The following is a 19,564-nucleotide window of genomic DNA, read 5'->3' as shown; positions in this document are numbered from 1 at the left end:
CCTGATCTAGCACAAACATCCTTCTAAACATCCTGGGGAGACAGCTTTCTAAGGTTCTGGACTGGTGTCTCATTGTTAGAAATGTCTTTATCATACTGAATCAAAATTTATCTCTCTAAAACTTTTTACCTAGTTCTACACCTTGGGATCCCAGAGGAAAAATATCTAATTATTCACCTACATGGCAGATTTTCAAATGCTGAGACTACTGTGATAACCCCCAAATTTCTCATTTTCAGGTTGAAAAACCACATGTTGATGTCCTATCCCTGCTTCTCCAACAACAACAAAAACAAACAAAACAAAAAAAAACATAACTACAAAAGTGAAGGCAATAATCCAAAGTAAAAGGAAACATTCTGAGATTATGAAAAAAAATAATAGTGTAGATACCACGTACTGACTGCCACCAGACATACACTCCCAGGCACAGAACTTATAAGTGACAGAGCTGGTGACTCATGACACTTCATGTTCTTTGTGTGAATACTCACTACCATTTTACATCCCCTTCTCAATTCTCTCTCCTACTTTTCAGTTCCTCTTCTGTCTGTCCCCTTCTCTCCCTTTTCCTTCCCTCCTACTGTTATAGAACCTGGTCTGGATCACCGGCAGAAGAACCAAGTGGCATTCAGAGATCTTGGAAGGCGGAAGGTTTATTTCACATGAGGGGCTCAGAGGAGATTGCTCTCCAGAGGTCTGAGCCCCCAAGCATCAGCAGAGGGAACGATTTATAGTCTGTAACTTCCGCATTCTGCAGTGGTAGTAATTTGGTGCAGGCAGCAAGCAGGGTAGCAACAAGAACCCTGAAGGGAGTCTTCAGTTGGGAACGAGAATTCCCCTGTCAGTCCTGTTGGCCATCTTATAACAGATTTTTCCCATTACTACCTGTGCCGGCAGCCAGCTCCAGGGCTACCACAGTTCTTACCACAGTCACCTGTTTGGGAAACAGATCAGGCCACGAGAGGCACTTGCTGAAAGCCCTTACGACCTACACACCACTCTTTTGAATTTCTCCTTTTGCCCTGTGAAAGGGTCCTAGGACAGAGTAGATTTAGAAGCTCCTACTAGGCATGTACCACAGGAGAAAAATTCTTGGCTTTTCTGTTTTGGAGAGCATAAACATTTTCAGTGATACAATGTAAACAACCTTTTCTGTTTTTATTAAAGCTGGGTGATGAGAACATGGAGGTCTATTATACCAATCTCTCACTTTTGTGTATGTTGGGAAATATTTTTGTAAAAAAGTAAAAAACCCCTCTTCTCTGTATTTATCATTCAGCAACCACTTTCCTTTCTTATTCCATGTTCTCTATTTAATGCTATGGTGAAGAAACTATTTTCAAAAAAGTCTCATGTTGTATACGTTAAGTATATACAATTTCTCGTTTTTCAATTACATGTCAATAAAGCTGGAAAAAAAAAAGAGTCAAACACAAAGAAAAGATTAACTTCAGAAGTAAATTTTGTACGACCTCCAAGAGTAGACCAAACTTTTTAAACTACTTACATAGAGACAAACATACATGTGCATTTTTTTCCCTTTTCCATCCTTCCCTTTCTTATTACTGTTACCAATTTCATATTTATGGGATGTATGAAATCAAAACATGGAAACACATCTTACAACTATCAGGACTAAATGCAGTGCTTCTGACTGTGGTGGATGCAACTGTGTGAAAATGGCTTCACGATTCAGCCGAACCATCAGACAAGAAGGTTTGTTCATCACATTTACTAGCCAAGGATCCTACTGTCTCATGGAACAAGGGCAATATTGAACCCCATTGTAGAGGGTACATATCCTAAAGGAGTGAAGGGCATGATGTGGCTATACAGCTGGGTCCTAGACTCTGCATTCCTGGTTTTGAACCCCAAGAGGACAACTAAGCATCCACTGGTCTTCCTAACAACATATTTCCCCTCTCACTCTACCCTGCCGCCCACATGGCACCAGATGAAAGGGTGTCCGGACTGTACCCATCTATCATCAGATTGAATAAATAACTGGAAATTAATGTCTGCCACAAAGTAAGCCAGCATTGCTATCGTTCTTGATAAAATGAGATATTATCAAGCACTGGACTATATGCCAACCACCTTTCCTTAATCGTTAATAAATAAGTTTGCTATGTACAAACAGAATGTGAAATTTGAAGCAACTAAACACTATTGAACAAATAATGTCTGTTTTTTCTCTAACCATTTGACACTTGCATTCTGTTTCCTTTATCCTTTAAATATAGATTTTTCTGGCCTAGCTATCTTTACAAGAATATGTCTCAAGGGGCAAACTCACAATGAAAATAAAAATCATAATAATTGCTAGCATATGTTTACATGTACCTGACACTTTCCATGTTCCAGGCCTTGCTATACATACTTTACTTGTAGGAGTTCACTTAAACACACAACATAGCTGGGAATAGATAATGTTTTCATGGCAATATTACTCTGGGGGAATAAATGCACAGAAAAATGAATAACTTGGCCAAGGTTTCCAAGTTTTCAACATAACACATCAAAACTGAAGGGTGCCTGGGTGGTTCAGTCAGTTAAGTGTCTAACTCTTGATTTCAGCTCAGGTTATGCCCCACATGGGGCTCTGCACTGACAATATGGAACCTGCTTGGGATTCTCTCTCCTCTCCCTTTCTCTCTGCCCCTCCTTTGCTCTGTCTGTCTCTGTCTCTCTTTCTCAAAATAAATAAATATACATTACAAAATTTTAAAAAATAGCACATCAAATTTGAAAGTGGCTGCCATCCCCGGTACAACCTTACCCCTGCACCCTAGCACTTAGGCACCAGTAATTTTGCTGCCCACCCCCCGATCTGTTCAATTTTATTTGCATATCTTAAGCATGTATTTAAACATGTAGGTCCTGTTCTTAGTTACTTTTGCTAAAAGTTGAAAAAAATCTCAAACTCCATCATCAATGGGAAATACTATATTAATTACAGTACTTTCCTAGTGTGAAATATTCTGCAGTCATCAAAACCAATGAGGCATATACAAACACAGTAACATGGAAAGTTGTCTGTGATATATTGTATTTGTTACTGTTGTTTATTTATTTATTTTGAGAAAGAAGGAGGGAGGGGCAGAGAGAGAGAGAGAGAGACAGAAAGAGAGAGAGAGAGAGAGAGAGAGAGAGAGAGAGAATCCCAAGCAGGCTATGCACTGTCAGCACAGAGCTCGATGTGGGGTTCAATCCCATGAACTGTGAGATCATAACCTGATCTGAAATCAAGACTCGGACACTTAACAAGCTGAGTCCCCCAGGCGCTTGAGCTGTGTTATATTGCTGAGTGAAAAGAGCAAATTATAAAAGAAATGATCTGGCAAACAGATATCAAACATCTATATATGCCTAACTATATAGGAAAATGTCTCAGAATATATGCCAAATTCTTGAAGAAAGGACTGCAAAGTGAGGAAAATGAGGAAAAGTTCCTATTTTATCTTATCTATTTGTGAATTATTTACTTTTTGATAATAGACTCATGCTATATTTATAATGCAGAAAAGAATGTTAAAACAATGTGCTGACAGGCTAAAAATATTTAGTGAAGCCATTACTTAGGCAGATCTTCCCCTACTCAATATTTATTCCATTTTATTTCTCTAGCTCTGTTTTCATTTCCCTCCCAACACACAGCCTGGGCTCCAATTACACTGGACTTTTTCTTTTCTAAACACTGCTTGGATTTTCTTAGGCTTCCACACAGCTCAGGGAACCCTCTTTATCATTAAATTCAACCTCTCTAAAGGAAACCATACATTTTATATTTAGATACACATTTCATAATAGGAAAAGTGTAAATAGCCATGAAATTCTCTGTATTTTGAATCAAAAAGCTTTAATACATTTACATATATAGGTTCCTGGATTAGAAAGGGTCAGAAAATAATAACTAGTTACAAAGTTTCTGAACAGATAATATTTTTTGGATAAAAAATGGCTTATTTAGGTATTTAGGATACTGTGATCACCTTGCATGATTTTTAGAAAGAGGTGGAATACACACACGAAAGAAAAAGATGCATTTCATTCTTAAAAAATTCTTAAAATCAAAAACAAGTTTCTTACCATTGTGAGGGTAAACGGATGGTTTTCTAATGCAGACACGCTGGGACAATGTAGAATAATATACTAAAAAGCAACAAACACAATATTTAAATGACCAAGAGAGAAGTTCAAGTATTTCAAAGATGGCATGAGTACTAATTTTCAAAAATTATATAAAGATAAAGGGAATTTAAAAGCTGCTAAACTGACTCACCTGGCCAGGTCTTGCTTTAAAGTTTTCTTTGACCATTCGGATTTCCATAACATCTGAGGGATGACGTATGACAGAGATGATGGTGACTGGCTTATTGCTCCGGATGCACCTGTAAAGTCTTTCAGCACAATACAGGCACAAAGGTCCAGAAATCCAAAGCCAAGTCTAGTGGAGAGTTTTTGAAATATACTTTAGGAAATACCTGTAGGAATCTTTACATCCTGCTCAATAGTTTATTTCTTACATTACAGTAATGATATTTTAATCTATATTTTAAATAATAAAATGTAAAGAAAAAGGAATGAAAAATAAGATGCTCACTGAAACTTATTCACACAAGACTAAAGTACAAAATAAAAGGGGAGGAGCACCTGACTGGCTTGGTCAGTTAACCATCTGGCTCTTAATTTCGGCTCAGGTCATGATCTCACAATTTGTGAGTTCAGGTCCCACATCGGGCTCCATGATGACAGTGCAAAGCCTACTTGGGATTCTCTCTCTCTCCCTTTGTCTTTCCCAACTCCATGCTCTCTCTCTCTCTCTCTCTCTCAAAAATAAATAAACTTTAAAAGTAAATAAATGATGAAAAATAAAAGAGGAAGTGAGGTGCCATATTGACAGGTACGGATACATTGTTTCATATTTCCCTTTTTGCATACCATAAACACATAATGCATGCATAAACATACAGTATTTTATCTAAAGAGAGAAGGGAAATTAAGTGCTCAAATCAATTTGAAGATGATTTCAGAAAAAAATAGTACTACTCCAATGTTTGTTAAAAAAAAGAAAATCCTGGATATGTATATATTTTTCTTTTTCTTTTTAAGGTATTAAAATGTTCTAGTTTGTAAAAGTAATTGGGATTCTTCCAAATGTAAGGTAAGTTTATTTAGAGTATTTTGTACTTTTATTTATTAATTGTTTATTTGAGTGTAGGTGATACACAATGTTACATTAGTTTCAGGTATACAACTTACTGATTCGGCAGGTTTATGCATTATACTATGTTCGCAATAAGTACAGCTACTACTTGTTCCATTTTTATACAATGAAAATATGTATATGCACAGATTTTAAAATATAGGATATACTAAGCATGCTGCTTACAACTTTCACACAATAAAAGTAATATGAACAGAAGACAATATATAGAATTTGGGAAGTCTGACAATTTCACATCTTTGCTGCATACATATCCCTGATCAAGGATAAATAGGTGCCTACTCTCAGAAGTATGGAAGCCTATGTGGTCAACCCTTCCTCTAGAACTGCACACTCTATTTTCCTCATCACTTGGACATCTCCAACCCAAACTTATTTTAATGGTTACTTTTTTAAACCTATTTACATCGTGATTTCAGACCTTCCTACTTTTGTGCAGACAGATCATGCTTCTTCCTTATATTTAGTTTGGTATCATGTGAGTAGCAGACATCTCAAGACAAGCTCTGCAGTGCAGCAGACTTGCAACTTTGAGATGGTCACTTACCCTCTGAGCATCAAGTGCCACGTAAGTAAAATGGGAGTCACAGTATCTGCCCTGCCTAACATATAGCATTGTGGGAAACCTGATGATTCTGAAAACTGCAAAGTCTATCAGAAATCTAGAGGATATTACTGAAAATAAACACAAGATTAATATACTCTTTCCAAAGTCATCTACAAATTCACTCTATTTTTTGACTCCTCTTTTTTTTCTTCTGAAAACAGTCATTTGACATATTGTCCCATACCTCCATCTGTTATAGGCAAGGAGTACAGGGTGTTCATTCCCATGTGGGCAACTCCTGTAGCCACATGGGAAGATCAGAGCCCTTACTGAACTACTCACTGGCTATCTGGGTAAGAATATTTTCTAAGAGCAAGCATTTTAGTGAAAGACCTGGTTTTGTATTCTACTTCTGTCATATATTAGTTTGTAGAATTTGCTCAAGGTATTTTACGTATTAAAGCCACAATTTTATCATCAGAACATTAAGGATAATAGATTTGGCTTCAAAGAGCTATTGTGAACATTAAAAGAAATTAAGCATACAGTAAATTTGAGCATAATACCTAGCAGATGATACCAGGTATTCAACAAATTGACTTTACAATTTATTATTTACAGTATTATACATAATATTGTACCATAACATTATGCTATACCATAATAATAATTACCTTCAGTGTTAGTTCTTTTGCTATTGTTTTTTATTATTCAACCTACTTTTCTCAATGGATACGGAAAATATCTTTGTCGCCTTCTTTAGGCAAATACCAGTGCCACAGTATGTAAAGATTACATAGGTAAGCAGGATTTTTCTATAATCTATAATATCATAGGGCTTTCTCTTTGAACTGCCAGTTACCTATAATAGAAAAACAGTGCTCTACTGATGTTGAAACATCCTGGAATGTTCTTTTCTACAAGAACAATTGCTTTATATACCTCCAAAACCACATTTAAATGCAATGCTGATCAATAATTACGGAAATACGGACTTTGCAGAGACCAACAAAGATATAAAATTAATCCTGACCTGTGGAAAATTCGCTTGGAACCTGGGCTCTTCCATACAAATCTTCACAAATCTGTTTTGGGTAAGTTCATCTGGTTTTGAAAATTCTTCAGGAAAAGATTCATGAAAATGTTCTGAGAGATAGTCTGGTAAATGATTATTCAGGGAATGGGTTCCGTTAAGATTGATGCAGCCAGGAGGGTGTGTATCTAAATTAGTTTGATACTTCAGCAGCCCTCTGAAATTAAGAAAAAAAGAAAGGAAGATGAAAATGAAATGGAAATTAGGGGACACAGTATGAGAAAATAGCCTCTTTTTCTTGTTAACTTTCTATAGCATTTATCTGGAAAGTGCTTTTCATATATCTTACTTAGGAGCAATTGAGAAATCCTAAAACTTGTAATAAATTCTTTACAATGGGACTAAACCAAGATTTTTAGCCCTTAAACAAAGGCCACAAATACATGGCTGGGAAGAACACATCAGTATTTCCAACTACTCTTGAATTTCACAGCCTTTATTTCAACCCTATTAGGCATTCATATAACCATACACAAGTTTTCACTTCAATAAATATGATAATAATTGGTACTTTTGCTATATCTTCAAACATAAATGGGGAAGTACAAGGATCATATCTTATTTGGCTAAGACTGGATAAATCAGGCCTTGCTGACTTACAGAGGAATATTAAAGAAACATAATAACAAGAACTAGAATTTGACATCTCTTTTGGACTGGAAACAAATAATATACAGCAATTAGACCCTCCCCATGTTAATTTTCAAAATTTCTCCATAAGGAAGACTGCATAAAAGACTCAAAATAATCAGGAAGGAGAGCCTAACCCCTAAAATCAATTCTGATAGTTCTATATTTCATAACATTCTAAGACAAACCATTAAACTTTCTATGTTTTGTATTGTTATTAATAAAAAGACAACATCTATTTCATGGAGATAGTGCATCAGTGAATAGGTCAAAAAAGGTCACTACTATATAAGCAACTCTTGAAGAAAAACTTAAGATTTTGAAAAGCACTAGACATCTGTCAGTATGTTTTTTCTCTATTTTAAGGACACTAAAATTTTGGTGTCCAAAATTATTTTTCCTGGTTAGCCAAGAATATATTTTTAAATTACTCTTTAAGTTATCAAATAATTAACTTTAATGCATTAAAAATGTATATTTTAAGTACATCACATCTATATTAATTTTATAAATGATTTTACAAAGATAACATTTTGAAACAACAAAAATTATAACATGAATAATAAGACTAAATAGATCTAATATATGAAAATTAGAAAAGCAGTGGCCAAGGCAGTCTTTTATGGAATTCACCATCTACTCAACCTGATCATTCTCCTTTTGTTTATGTTCATTCCTTTCCTCCCTTCTTTTTATATTACTTTCTACCTTTTAACTAATCATAATGAAATCATTAAAGAGCATATAGTATATAACAAAGGAGCAAGATATATTAGGTAACATCAATGGCAAGCCACACACCCATCTTTTAAAGCAATGCAGAAGATATGGCCTAGGTACAGAATAAACTAATGGTTTATACAAATGTGAGCCAAGTACATAACCCTTCATAGAATTCTAGTCATATAACAGATTCATTGTGGCATTATACTTGGAAAACCTATGAATATGATTCAGCTTCCATTACAAATAAGGATTTATCCAAATCTGTTGCTCCTACTGACCATCCCAAAGTCGTGGTGGTTGACAGGTAGGTAGGCCAAAAATCTCAGGCATTTATTCTACTGGCCTGAAATTGAACAAGCATTGGCATAATGCACTTGGCACTATTCTAGGTGGTTCTATAAAGTTCAATAAGGAGTCAAATCTGACCCCTGAATCTCTAAACAAATAAAATCTAGTTTAGAAGTCATCTTGGGAGAAGCTGAATGGAAGTCAGACCATAAATAATTGTAATAAAGTATTTTAATATACCTTAGTAATGTGTGGTAGACATCAGGCCCCAAACAGAGCAATTTATATATATTTCACATAAATGCAACAATTGCATGTAATTAATATTCCGATTTTACAAATTAAAAAACTGTTTTATTAGATACTAAATAACACCCCAGGGTCACAGAGCTGGCAAGTGGCAGTGCCACGATTTGAACTAATTTCTGACTCAAATTCTAAACTCTTCACCTGTCACTATACAGCATGTTAGTTCAATGGATCCTTATAACATACCTGTGAAAAAGGTAAGGAAGAGGAAGATTAACATTTATTATGAAAGGGTGTCAAGAATTTTTTTTTTTTTTGTCAAGAATTTTTTAAACATCTATTTCTCACTTAAACTTTAAAACAAAATGATCATAGAGGGTAAGTGTTTTGATTGCCCATTACACAGATGAAAAGCTTAAGGCTTTGTTTGGGTTAGAAATGAACCAAATGGCAGTCTAAGCATGGGATTCAGAAACCTCATCTCCCTCCTTCCACAAACCTGTATCATATAAAGCAAATCAGTTGATTAAAGAAGTAGATATCAAGGAAGAAGCTTCAAAATGAACAAACACCTAGAAATAGAGTCAGTTCGTGTGTGTGTGTGTGTGTGTGTGTGTGTGTGTGTGTGTATTGATGGGAGCTGTTTAACACATCAGGTAAAGGAATGTTATTTACTCCTCCTAAGTCTTAACAGTGTTCAGGTGGTCAAGATCCATGTGCTGCCTTAGAATGATAAACATTACTATGCAGTACAAATCTTTGGGCCAGCTCAGTCAAAAAAATAATTGCCATTCCTGGCATTTCAAGGGGTATGTAATATTCCAAAATCCCTTTTTATTTTGTATTTGTATTGAAAGCTGTATTTTATTTTTTAAGCTACTCTCAAGCTAAACGCATAGGTTACATCTGTCTTAAAACTCCATTAAAATGTTTTCTTTGTCTCAGTTTGTAATTGTTGCTAACAAATACTCATGGATAAGAGAGAAAAGATCTACAGAGAGACAATGATAACAAAAAAAATATCATCTCCAAAAAAACCTCACAGGCACAGAATCTTCTTTCGCTAAATAAGGTAGTAAAAAATACTGATGGGTTGACATGGAAGGGTACCGGCACATTTTGAACTTCATGTTTACAGGATAAGTATTGGGCATACCAGACAGGTGCTTCATGCCTTAGTGCCTATTTTCAAAAACTCTGTAACAAATTTATGTGGTAAATATCAGTGGTCCCATCTTAGAGTAAGTGAGAACATTTGGAGCTGTTATCCGCCCAAGACCACACTGTCAGCCAGTGGCCAAGACCAAAGGCCATGCTCCCTCCCCTATACAAGGCCAACCCTCACTCCTCCATTCTTTCTATGAACAAAGACCTATGAAATTAAAGGCCAATATATATACTGAAGAAAAATTACCGGTGCAGGCAAAGACCTGAATTTGTCATTTTATTTCATGTTAATTAACTTGAGTAGCCATGATCAGACATGAAAGCAACAACAACAAAAAAGCAAAGTGAGAACATGATAGAGATTAGGAGAGTGATCCTTGAAAGTATATAGGGATGGTGAACTTTGATTATGAAATTTAGAACAGGGCTTCGTGAAGGAAACAACTGAAGGATGTGCAGATTTTAATGGTTTAATAATAGATGAATGGCACTCCAGTAAGAGGGAGTAGTATGAACAAATGCACATGGTCCGTTCCCAGATTAGTAGAGAGGATCATGTCTTATGCATTTACATATCCACCCGTATGTCCATACTCACTGCCAAACCCTGTCAACCCTCTAGTAAGTTTCTGGCACATATTAAATCATCAATACATTTCTAGTGAATTGATTTTAAAAGCAAATAATCACATAATTTGTTCGAATATAATGAGTGCACAGAAGTTAAGATAAAAAGAAAATATTCTTGTGTGTAGTATTGTATCTTTCATATTAAATAATAAATAATTTGAAAGGAAAACCAGGGAAGGGAAAAAGATGGCCATGAATGGTACACAAAGAGTCTTGCCAGGGTAAGACAGTGATAGAGCAGGCACGCAGGGAAGAAAGCACACAATGTTGGAATCCTTATTACTCATTTTTTTAGTTTTATTATGTTCCCAAGTAGAGATTTTGAAATATCTTTGGAACGTCTAGTGTTCTTCTATCATGAGAAATCATGGATTTTATGGTGTATCAAATACATAGTTGTGGATGCTATTATTTTTTGTACTCATAAGGATTTCAAGATGTGCTTTCAAACTCAACAGAGTTTCAAAAATGGGTTTCTTTCTTTTTGTCCTTTTTATCTCAAAAGGCATTAGAGACATACTACTATTTTTAATATAACAAAGTCACAGAAAATAATACAGGACACAGAATAAATCCCACTCGGTTACAACATGGAAATCATAAAAATATTTTATAGCAAAAAATTAAATATTACAAAATGCCACACTGCATAAGGGAGAAACACAAAATCACTCCTACTTTAACTGCACATCAAAAATGTCTAACAAATGCAGTGTCACTTATGTAACCTTTATGCTTGTGATTTTAAACCTTATTTACAGTGGAGAAAAAAAATCCTTGTTCCATGAGGAGTGTACTTTTTTCCTAGTTTTCTATAACACAAAATGTTTCTTATCTTTACAAAAAAAAAATAGAACCTGTTTCAGACTGTTCTTTTTACTCTGCCTCAAATACAAAAAAAGAGCTTAAGAAAATATACCCAAATTCATTATTTCAAAAGCCACTGGCATTCATTGGCTTCTTTCTGTGGAATCTGCTAGAATGCACACTTCTTAAGGTCAAGGATATGTGCTATACCTCAGCTGTATTGCTGGTGCCTAGAACAGTGCATATAATCTATAGCAAGTGTTCAATATCTATTCATGGAATGAATTACTGAATGACCAGAAGTGTACAAACAACTTTTTTGGGTTGTTGTTGAAACACATGATTGAGTCATCATCTGGTTTTAACAAACACAGAAGGGAGTTTGAACTTGTAATCTAACTTCAAAAAAGATGCCTAGATGTTAGAAAATGATATTTAATAAAGTAAACAATATATACACATCCACCTTTGCAAGAAATAGCATTAAATCAGTCTGCAACCTACATCATCCTTCTTCACCCTTGAGTACTGCTAAGTTTGACCCAAGACTTCAACCCTGTCCTAACTCTAAGTCAGTTCTTATTTAGCAGACAAATTATCAAAAGAGTCAAGTTATCAACCTACTTGGTAGCAGCATGTAGAAGTGGAGTGTTTGCCTCTAGTTCTGGAATACTTCAGGGAAATCCCAAGCATCTGAGTACATATCAAACCAGAGCTTTTATTCCCATCCCTACTTTGTCTGGTCTAGCCAGGATCTTGCCTCTGAACTCTCTCTTGGGCACTTGCTACTGATAACTGAGTGTATTCGCATCCTGCAACTTGACTGTGGCACATATTTTCTCTAGCTCTTGCTGATGGTGTTGTCCAAGGTACAAGACTGGGTAACATAGGGCCAGCATTATGGGTGTGTGACCTTTGCAGTCTAATGGAACCATGCTCTTAGAAAGATCCTGTGACTGGTTCAATGCTCTGCTGTCGCCATCTTAAAATACTGAATAATGTTTTATCAATTTTGCAGTGATCCCTGCAAATGAAGTAACCAGCCACAGATCCCACGCAGCGGGCGAAACTAAGCGTTAGAGCTTAAGAACATAGGATCAAGACCAGGATGCTCCCTAAGTGTGTTAAGTGAAATAGGTCATGTTACTAATTTTCCTTAGCTGAAAAAGTGAGACAGTACATGTTACTCTCTAGGTCACAATATAAAGGAAAAGACTTTGATCTCTTGGGAAGAAAAAAATATGTAAGCATCCAACATTTCTTAGTATATCCTCTGCTTTCAGGCTTTATAAAACTGACAGTGGGAATAAAAGAATTATTTCACATTTCAGAAAAACATGAATGTACTAAAAATATTTCTTAAATGTAGTCCTTGAGTTCTTTCTCCTTCCTCCCCAACTTCCTTACCTTGTACCTTCAGCCAGGACCACTTGTTATTATGCATAAGGTCGCAGGAGGAAAACTGAGATTAAAATTATATGAGAAAGTATTTGGTCTGAAACTCACTATTTCTATCCTCGATGTGGTGGAAAAGTACACTCAGTTTAGATTAAAAATTCATGAACAAAAGTAGATTATAGCACAAATGAATTTATGTACATGAAAATGCTCTGCATATACTATATCTACCTATACATATGGCTTCCTTATGGGAGAAAATAACCACATGACCTCAATATCTACCCCTCCTTTCTTCCAGGATAAAATATCAGAAAAAGTAAATAAATCAGAAGAACTTAGACCAGATTGGTCATACAGAGAAATCATTTTTACACAAAAATGAAAATCAATCCTATGACTAGGAAATTAGAAGGGGGAGGGGAACACTTCTTAAAGACCATATTTGTATAGAACATTCTATTATTCACATATGGGAAATATGTAAATATCATATGAGGGAGATTTGAATTCCATATAAGAAAGTCTTCATTCTTCAGGAATTTCATTCGCCCATATACTTGGGTGAAAAATTCAAAGGACAAAAAGGGAAAGTAAACAAAGAGATGAATTTTTTTCCTTTTTTGATCCAAAGAATTTTTAGCCACTGAATTACATAAAAATCCCCAACAAAAATGTGCCAATCTACAAGACAACCAAAACAGTCAGGACCTACAAGTTAATTCCTCTGGCATAGGAATTGATATGCTACTTAGCATAAGAACTTATGACCCAGACAACAACAAATATAACTGAGAGTCCCAAAGGAGGAATCCAAGTTATGTTTAAACAAATACACAGATTATTTTTTATTGTTATCTACAGTGCTTTGATAATTGAAGAAATTTGGAAGGGCCTAAAACGACAACAAATTCCTAGCTAAAAGCCAATTAATATAATTCCCCTTAATCTAGCACACACTGAGTAATGACTTGTGAAAGGGATTCCATTGATAAAAATGGGTAAGAAACATCCTGACCCTCAAAAACACCATAGTTTACCCAAGATTTATCACTGCTGTGTTGTCTTTTCACTTTCATATACAGAATAGGGTTGGCAGAAGAAAAACCTGGAATTTTCTATTATTCAACTTCAACTTCAGCAATAGCCCAACATTCTCCCTTTTACCTAAGGATTTACACAGTGTATACTTTTCTGTACTTTAGGATTTGGGGTGGCTATGTGAAATTCCTCTCCCCCCTGGATATTTTCAAGGAGTGTATCTGTAGGTTCTTTATTTTTTTCTGTGTAATTCCCATTCTCTTTCATCTACATTGCAGCAATGACAGGCACCATTCTGAGGCTTGGTAACAGACTTTAAAAGATGTAGGCTACCAGGGTGGCCCAGTTGGTTAAGTGTCTGACTTCAGCTCAGGCCATGATCTCTTGGTTTTGGAGCTTGAGCTCTGCATTGGGCTCGTATTGACTGCTCAGAGCCTGGAGCTGGTTTCGGATTCTATGTCTCCCTCTCTCTCTACCTCTCCCTTGCTCACATTCTGTCTCTCTCTCTCAAAAATAAATAAATATTAAAAAAAAAAGATGAAGACCACCTGTTCGCTGAATTAAGAGTCGCAAAGCCACAGTGCGTAACAAGAATACTGATAAGAGTATCTCTTCTACTGTATTTTTATTAGCTCTAGTATAGAACCTAGCTTTAATCATTGTTATTTGGAATAATTTTGGAGGTTACAGTACCATATAGATATAATTTTATTAGAATTCTTATAAAGATATTTATTATTTGTCTTAACAAGGTTGTACATTTTAAGAAACATTTATAAAGCAACATAACAAAGTTTCATTTTCTTCTTACTGTTTTCTAGGAGGACTAGATTTCACCTTCAAAACCTTGAAATCTATGTAACGTGTAACAAAATTTAACTTCTTACTCAAAATACATAAAACACACACATCTACACTCACCAACTTTTATAGATAAATTAGAAAATTATCCAAGATTCTCAAATGACATGAATATATTTCATTCAAAAGTAAAGCACCCTCCAAACCATGAATAAATAATTCATTAATTCAAGAAAAGTTTAGAAATTAAATGCATATATTTTGGGATCAGAATGTGGGCCAGTCCCCAGTCCTATCAGGCACTAGCCAGGTGTCTTTAAATAATCATTTAATTTAACCTTCTGTGCCTCATTTTTCCATCTGTAAAACGACTTCATAATGCTATGAGATTAAAAAAACCTCTGTATGTGTGTATGTGAGGGGTTATATATGTATATATGTATGTGGTATAAAGTGCTAAGAACACTATCTGTCACATATTGAATATTATATAAAACTTGGAAATTATCAGCAATAGTACCATTATTATCCTCTAAAATGATAATGCAGGGTGCCTGGGTGGTTCAGTCTGTTAGGTGTCCAACTCTTGATTTCGGCTCAGGTCATCATCTCACAGTTTGTGAGACTGATCCCCACATCAGGCTCTGAGCTGACAGCACAGACCCTGCTTTGGATTCTTTCTCTCCCTCTCTCTGCCCTTCTCCTGCTTGAACACATGTGCTCTCTCTGTCTCTCAAAATAAACATTTAAAATAAAATAAAATGATGATGCAACTGACAGGTCCATAACCATTTATCAGTAAGTTCTCCTTACAGAAGCCTTCATGTGAGAAGAAAATTTCCCCTGTGTTTCTTATTTTCCCCACAATCTATTGTTTCTAACTCTGGATAAATAAGTGAAGGTATAAGATGTATAAATGTAATATTATAGTTCTCTAGTAAAAATCTAGCGTAGGCTTCATTCAGTTCAGTTATTTTAAACTTCCTTTGGGATACATATAGCTTTGGGAATCTAATGCAAGCTACTGTGGGGGTGGACGGGTGGGTGTATTCCAGGAATTCATGGATCCCTGACATCCATTCAGTGATTCCTAGAGATTATGAATCCAAGTAGAGAACTCCTACTCCACTAAAAGAAGTAGGATTTTTAAGTAGAAATTAAGGGCATCAAACTTAAAGTAATTATGCACACCTAGTAGAAATTAGGCATTTAGCAACTATTCAGAACAGGTCATTTGTAAGGGTGACATGTAGTATACCAAAGTTTTATCCATGCCATGAACGTGCAGTTTCTCAACCTTCTACCTAACATGGTAGAGGACATCCAATTATGATGTCTAAAGTGGGACAAAGCTAGGCAAATTTACTGTTTATTATTTGAAGGTTTGAGGCTCCCACATACTCTTGTAGAGCCCCAATTTGAGGTAAGGTTTCCTTTTGTGAATCAGTCTCCCTAGAATTTTCCCCTATGCCTAGGAATAGGTAGAATAACCATCTGTCCTGGTTCAGCGACAAATCATTGCTTAATTATCCATAGTATCTCATTTAATTCTCAGTATCTAGTTTGGACAATAAATTATACAGCCAATTCAAATCTAGAGCAAGGAAAGGAAAATTGACAAGAAAGTGTAGGGAAATTAATAAATTCTCCCAGGGCTAGAATAGAATTGGCTTAACATAAAAGCTCTCGGCCTTTCTTTTCCTGGGTCTCACCAAGTTCCCATTGACATTTTAAGTGCAAATGCCTCTCTCTAGTAGGAAGATCATACATACAAGCCAGCAGTGTAAGTGGCTTCTAGAAGAGAAGATATTTGGGAATCAGCAACTTTCAACATTTGTCTATACTGCATAAGTACTTCTAGTCCCCAACAGAGTGTTCTTAATTTCCCCCTCCTAAAGGCAAGTATAAGGAGGATAAGCCAGTGCAATAAGCCTAACCTCATAAATATTTGTCTAACCCTGGTTAACTTCTTAAGCCTAAACTCCTGAAGCCAGCCTCTGGTTCATTAATGTCATTGTTGACAAAGGCTGCCCATTGTGTCCCTCTGGTTTAAGGAGTAGATGATTTTAGAAACATGCACATGGAAATCTATTCCTTTTAAGTCCCCCTAGAAAACATGATTCAAACAGAATATAAATCACATTCTACAATGAACTCTTGCCAGCAAGTAGTCCCAAATGGCAAAGAGCTCTGTTTAAAAGAATATGTATTATGTAATGTATAAATAATATGTATTAATTTATATAATAAAATGAGGTCTGAGAAGCCCAGCAGAGCTAGCACAAAAAAAAAAAAAAACTATTTACACAATTAATTGGCTCTCATTGCCATATGTGCTTTTGAGAAGGCCCTTCCCCCTCTCTTTTTCAGAATTGTCACATTATAATTCCTTTCTCATGTAAATAAAAAAGCAAAATACAATTACTACCCAGCTAACACTCCAAGCTAAAGCCAGTGGGTATTGACTATGGTAAGACTGAGAGGCGAGGGTGCCAGATCTCATTTACAATACGTTCCCTCCATACGCCTGTCAAAGGAGTAGGGTTAGTCTCTCTGCTGTGGCTCTGTGACACTCATAATTGCTTTTCACTCCAATATCCCCTTTATCAGTAAGTGAGAATGGCAGTATATATCTCCTCCTGATGAGTTTTTCAAATGAAAATAAAAAAGTGTCCAGTTATATTCATGTCTGAAAAGAGGAAATTGTTTTGGCTTTTTTTCCCCCTCAAACATCTTCCAAACTGAAATATCTATAATTTAGCATGCAAATAGCAACCTCCTAGAAAGGTGTATTAAAAATTAAAAGAAAAAAATTCCCCAGGAGGAGGCTTGTCTTGCAAGTCCCAAAATAAACCTTTATTGTTAACACCAATTGAATTTTTGAGACCTAATAATGTCATAAAAAATGTTGCCCTTTCAAGAAATATTCTTTTGATCTGCTAAACTGTTTTCATTATACATTTATCAGATTGCTTTACAGATACGAAAATCTGGGCTCTTCAAAAGTGTGGTGTCTTTATTAAAAAACAGATTCTTCAAACAGTTAAATGCAGAGTTTCTTCCTAATACAGCTATTAGTTTGGTACAAGTATAAATTTTTTTGCTAATGCTTGAGTATGTCTCTGTTATGCCTATATTGCAGCATTCACTTATTTAAACCTGAAACAACCCTCTGATATAGGTGACTTTATTAATCCCATCTAATAGTTAAGAAAGAGAAAGGACAAATTATCTGGCAAGGTCATATAGCTATTAATGGTATAGCTCTTAATTGCCATGCTCTAGTGACCTCTTGGAAAGGAAAATTAGTGTATTTTAGTTACATTTGACCATTGAAAAGAAACATCTGAGTTTGGTGTATAAGAAATGGATTTTTTAATGGTGTCATTCAATAGATTTGCTTATAAAGAATTAAAAAATTCTAAAACATAGATAACAAGTATAAAAATTAGGTTAAGCTAAGGGCATGGATAATCATGGAACAAGGCAATCAGGTCCTAAATAATGACCAAAATATTTGGAGCAAGAAAAATAAACTTTCCATGTTGCCAATGTCATATTACATACCCAAGAATACTACATTTAATTTGATTTCCAGCTTTAAAAGAGATACAAAGTTCTCTCTCTCAAAAATAAATAAAACGTTAAAATAAATAAAAGGGGGGGCACCCGGGTGGCTCAGTCAGTTAAGTATATGACTTTGGCTCAGGTCATGATCTCATGGCTGGTGAGTTCAAGCTCCATGTCGGGCTCTGTGCTGACAGCTTGGAGCCTGGAGCCTGCTTCAGATTCTGTGTCTCCCTCTCTCTCTGCCCCTCCCCCACTCATTCTCTCTCTGTCTGTCTCTCTCTCTCAAAAATAAATAACATATTTTTAAAAAGTTAAAAAAAAAATAAAAAGGGTACAAAAGAAGCCATACCAAATTGCAGCCAGCCTAATTTAGTGGCTAGGAATGTGGGCTCAGGAATCTGATCCCTGGGTTCAAACCCAAACTCTTCTACTTATTATGCATGACTTTTAAGAAGTTCCTTCACCTCTCACTGCTCCTGCTCTATTACCTGGGCAAGATATAATTAATAATAATAATAAAATGATAATAATATAAAATATAACATTATGGCAATAATAATAATAATAAGAGCATATTTTACCAGGATTGTTGGGAGGATTTAATGAGATCAAACATTAGTAAGGTACAAGATAAGTACTCAATGAATATTAACTATGAATGTCTTTTTTTTAAGTTCAGAATAATGATGAGCCATGAAATATTATAAAGCAAGGAACAGATGAACAGAATGTAAAGAAGAGGGACTGAATTTCCATGGTCTATAGTCACAGACATTGAAGTCATTGGGTTAAATTAAAGTAAAATAAATTCTGGCCCAAAAGAAAAAGAACTTTGTGAAAATCAGCTTCCCAAAGACAGAATGGGCTTTTCAAAATTAGAGATTTACTTAGATTGCATGGGAGACTCAAATCATCTTTCTCACGATATCTTTTAAGCTTCCTTCAAAACTTGACATTCTATGAAAGTAAAATGGACCTCTGAAAATCATCAGAAGCAACTGATCTTCCTATTGCAAAAGTCTGCTTAAGTAGAGAAAGCAGTCAACAATTTCTAATAGCTTCATCCTTGAAGTCTCAAATTTTCTAAAATTTCTAGCCTACATCAATTCTTCAATTCTTTGAACTACTAGAATTCTTGAGTCTAAAATTCTCTCTAGTTCTTTTTTTTTTTAAAGTGTATTTATTTATTTTAAGAGAGTGAGAAAGCATACACACAAGGCAGAGGGGCATGCAGAGAGGGAGAGAGAAAATCCCAAGCAGGCTCTGTGCTGTCAGCCCAGAGCCCAATACAGGGCTTGATCTCATGAACCATGAGGTCATGACCTGAGCCTGAGCTCAAATCAGGAGTCAGATGCCTAACTGACTAAGCCACCCAGGTACCCCTCTC

General features: G+C 35.5%; 1 protein-coding gene across 5 annotated transcripts in view; it reads right to left on the bottom strand.

The window, feature by feature from the left end:
• Nucleotides 1-19,564, bottom strand: part of NOX4 (NADPH oxidase 4) — a 304,523-nt gene that overhangs the window by 91,401 nt on the left and 193,558 nt on the right. For all 5 annotated transcript variants that reach the window (XM_077763044.1, XM_077763042.1, XM_077763043.1 and 2 more), the window contains 3 exons: nt 6,811-7,027; nt 4,286-4,450; nt 4,093-4,155 (listed from right to left, as the gene is read on the bottom strand). In XM_077763044.1, coding sequence (XP_077619170.1) covers nt 4,093-4,155; nt 4,286-4,450; nt 6,811-7,027 — 445 coding nt within the window. The remainder of the gene's footprint in view (nt 1-4,092; nt 4,156-4,285; nt 4,451-6,810; nt 7,028-19,564) is intronic.

Source organism: Crocuta crocuta, unplaced genomic scaffold (genome assembly GCF_008692635.1).
Source record: "Crocuta crocuta isolate KB4526 unplaced genomic scaffold, BGI_CrCroc_1.0 scaffold614, whole genome shotgun sequence".
Classification (NCBI taxonomy): Eukaryota; Metazoa; Chordata; class Mammalia; order Carnivora; family Hyaenidae; genus Crocuta; species Crocuta crocuta.
This window is presented reverse-complemented; position numbering and strand designations above follow the sequence as displayed.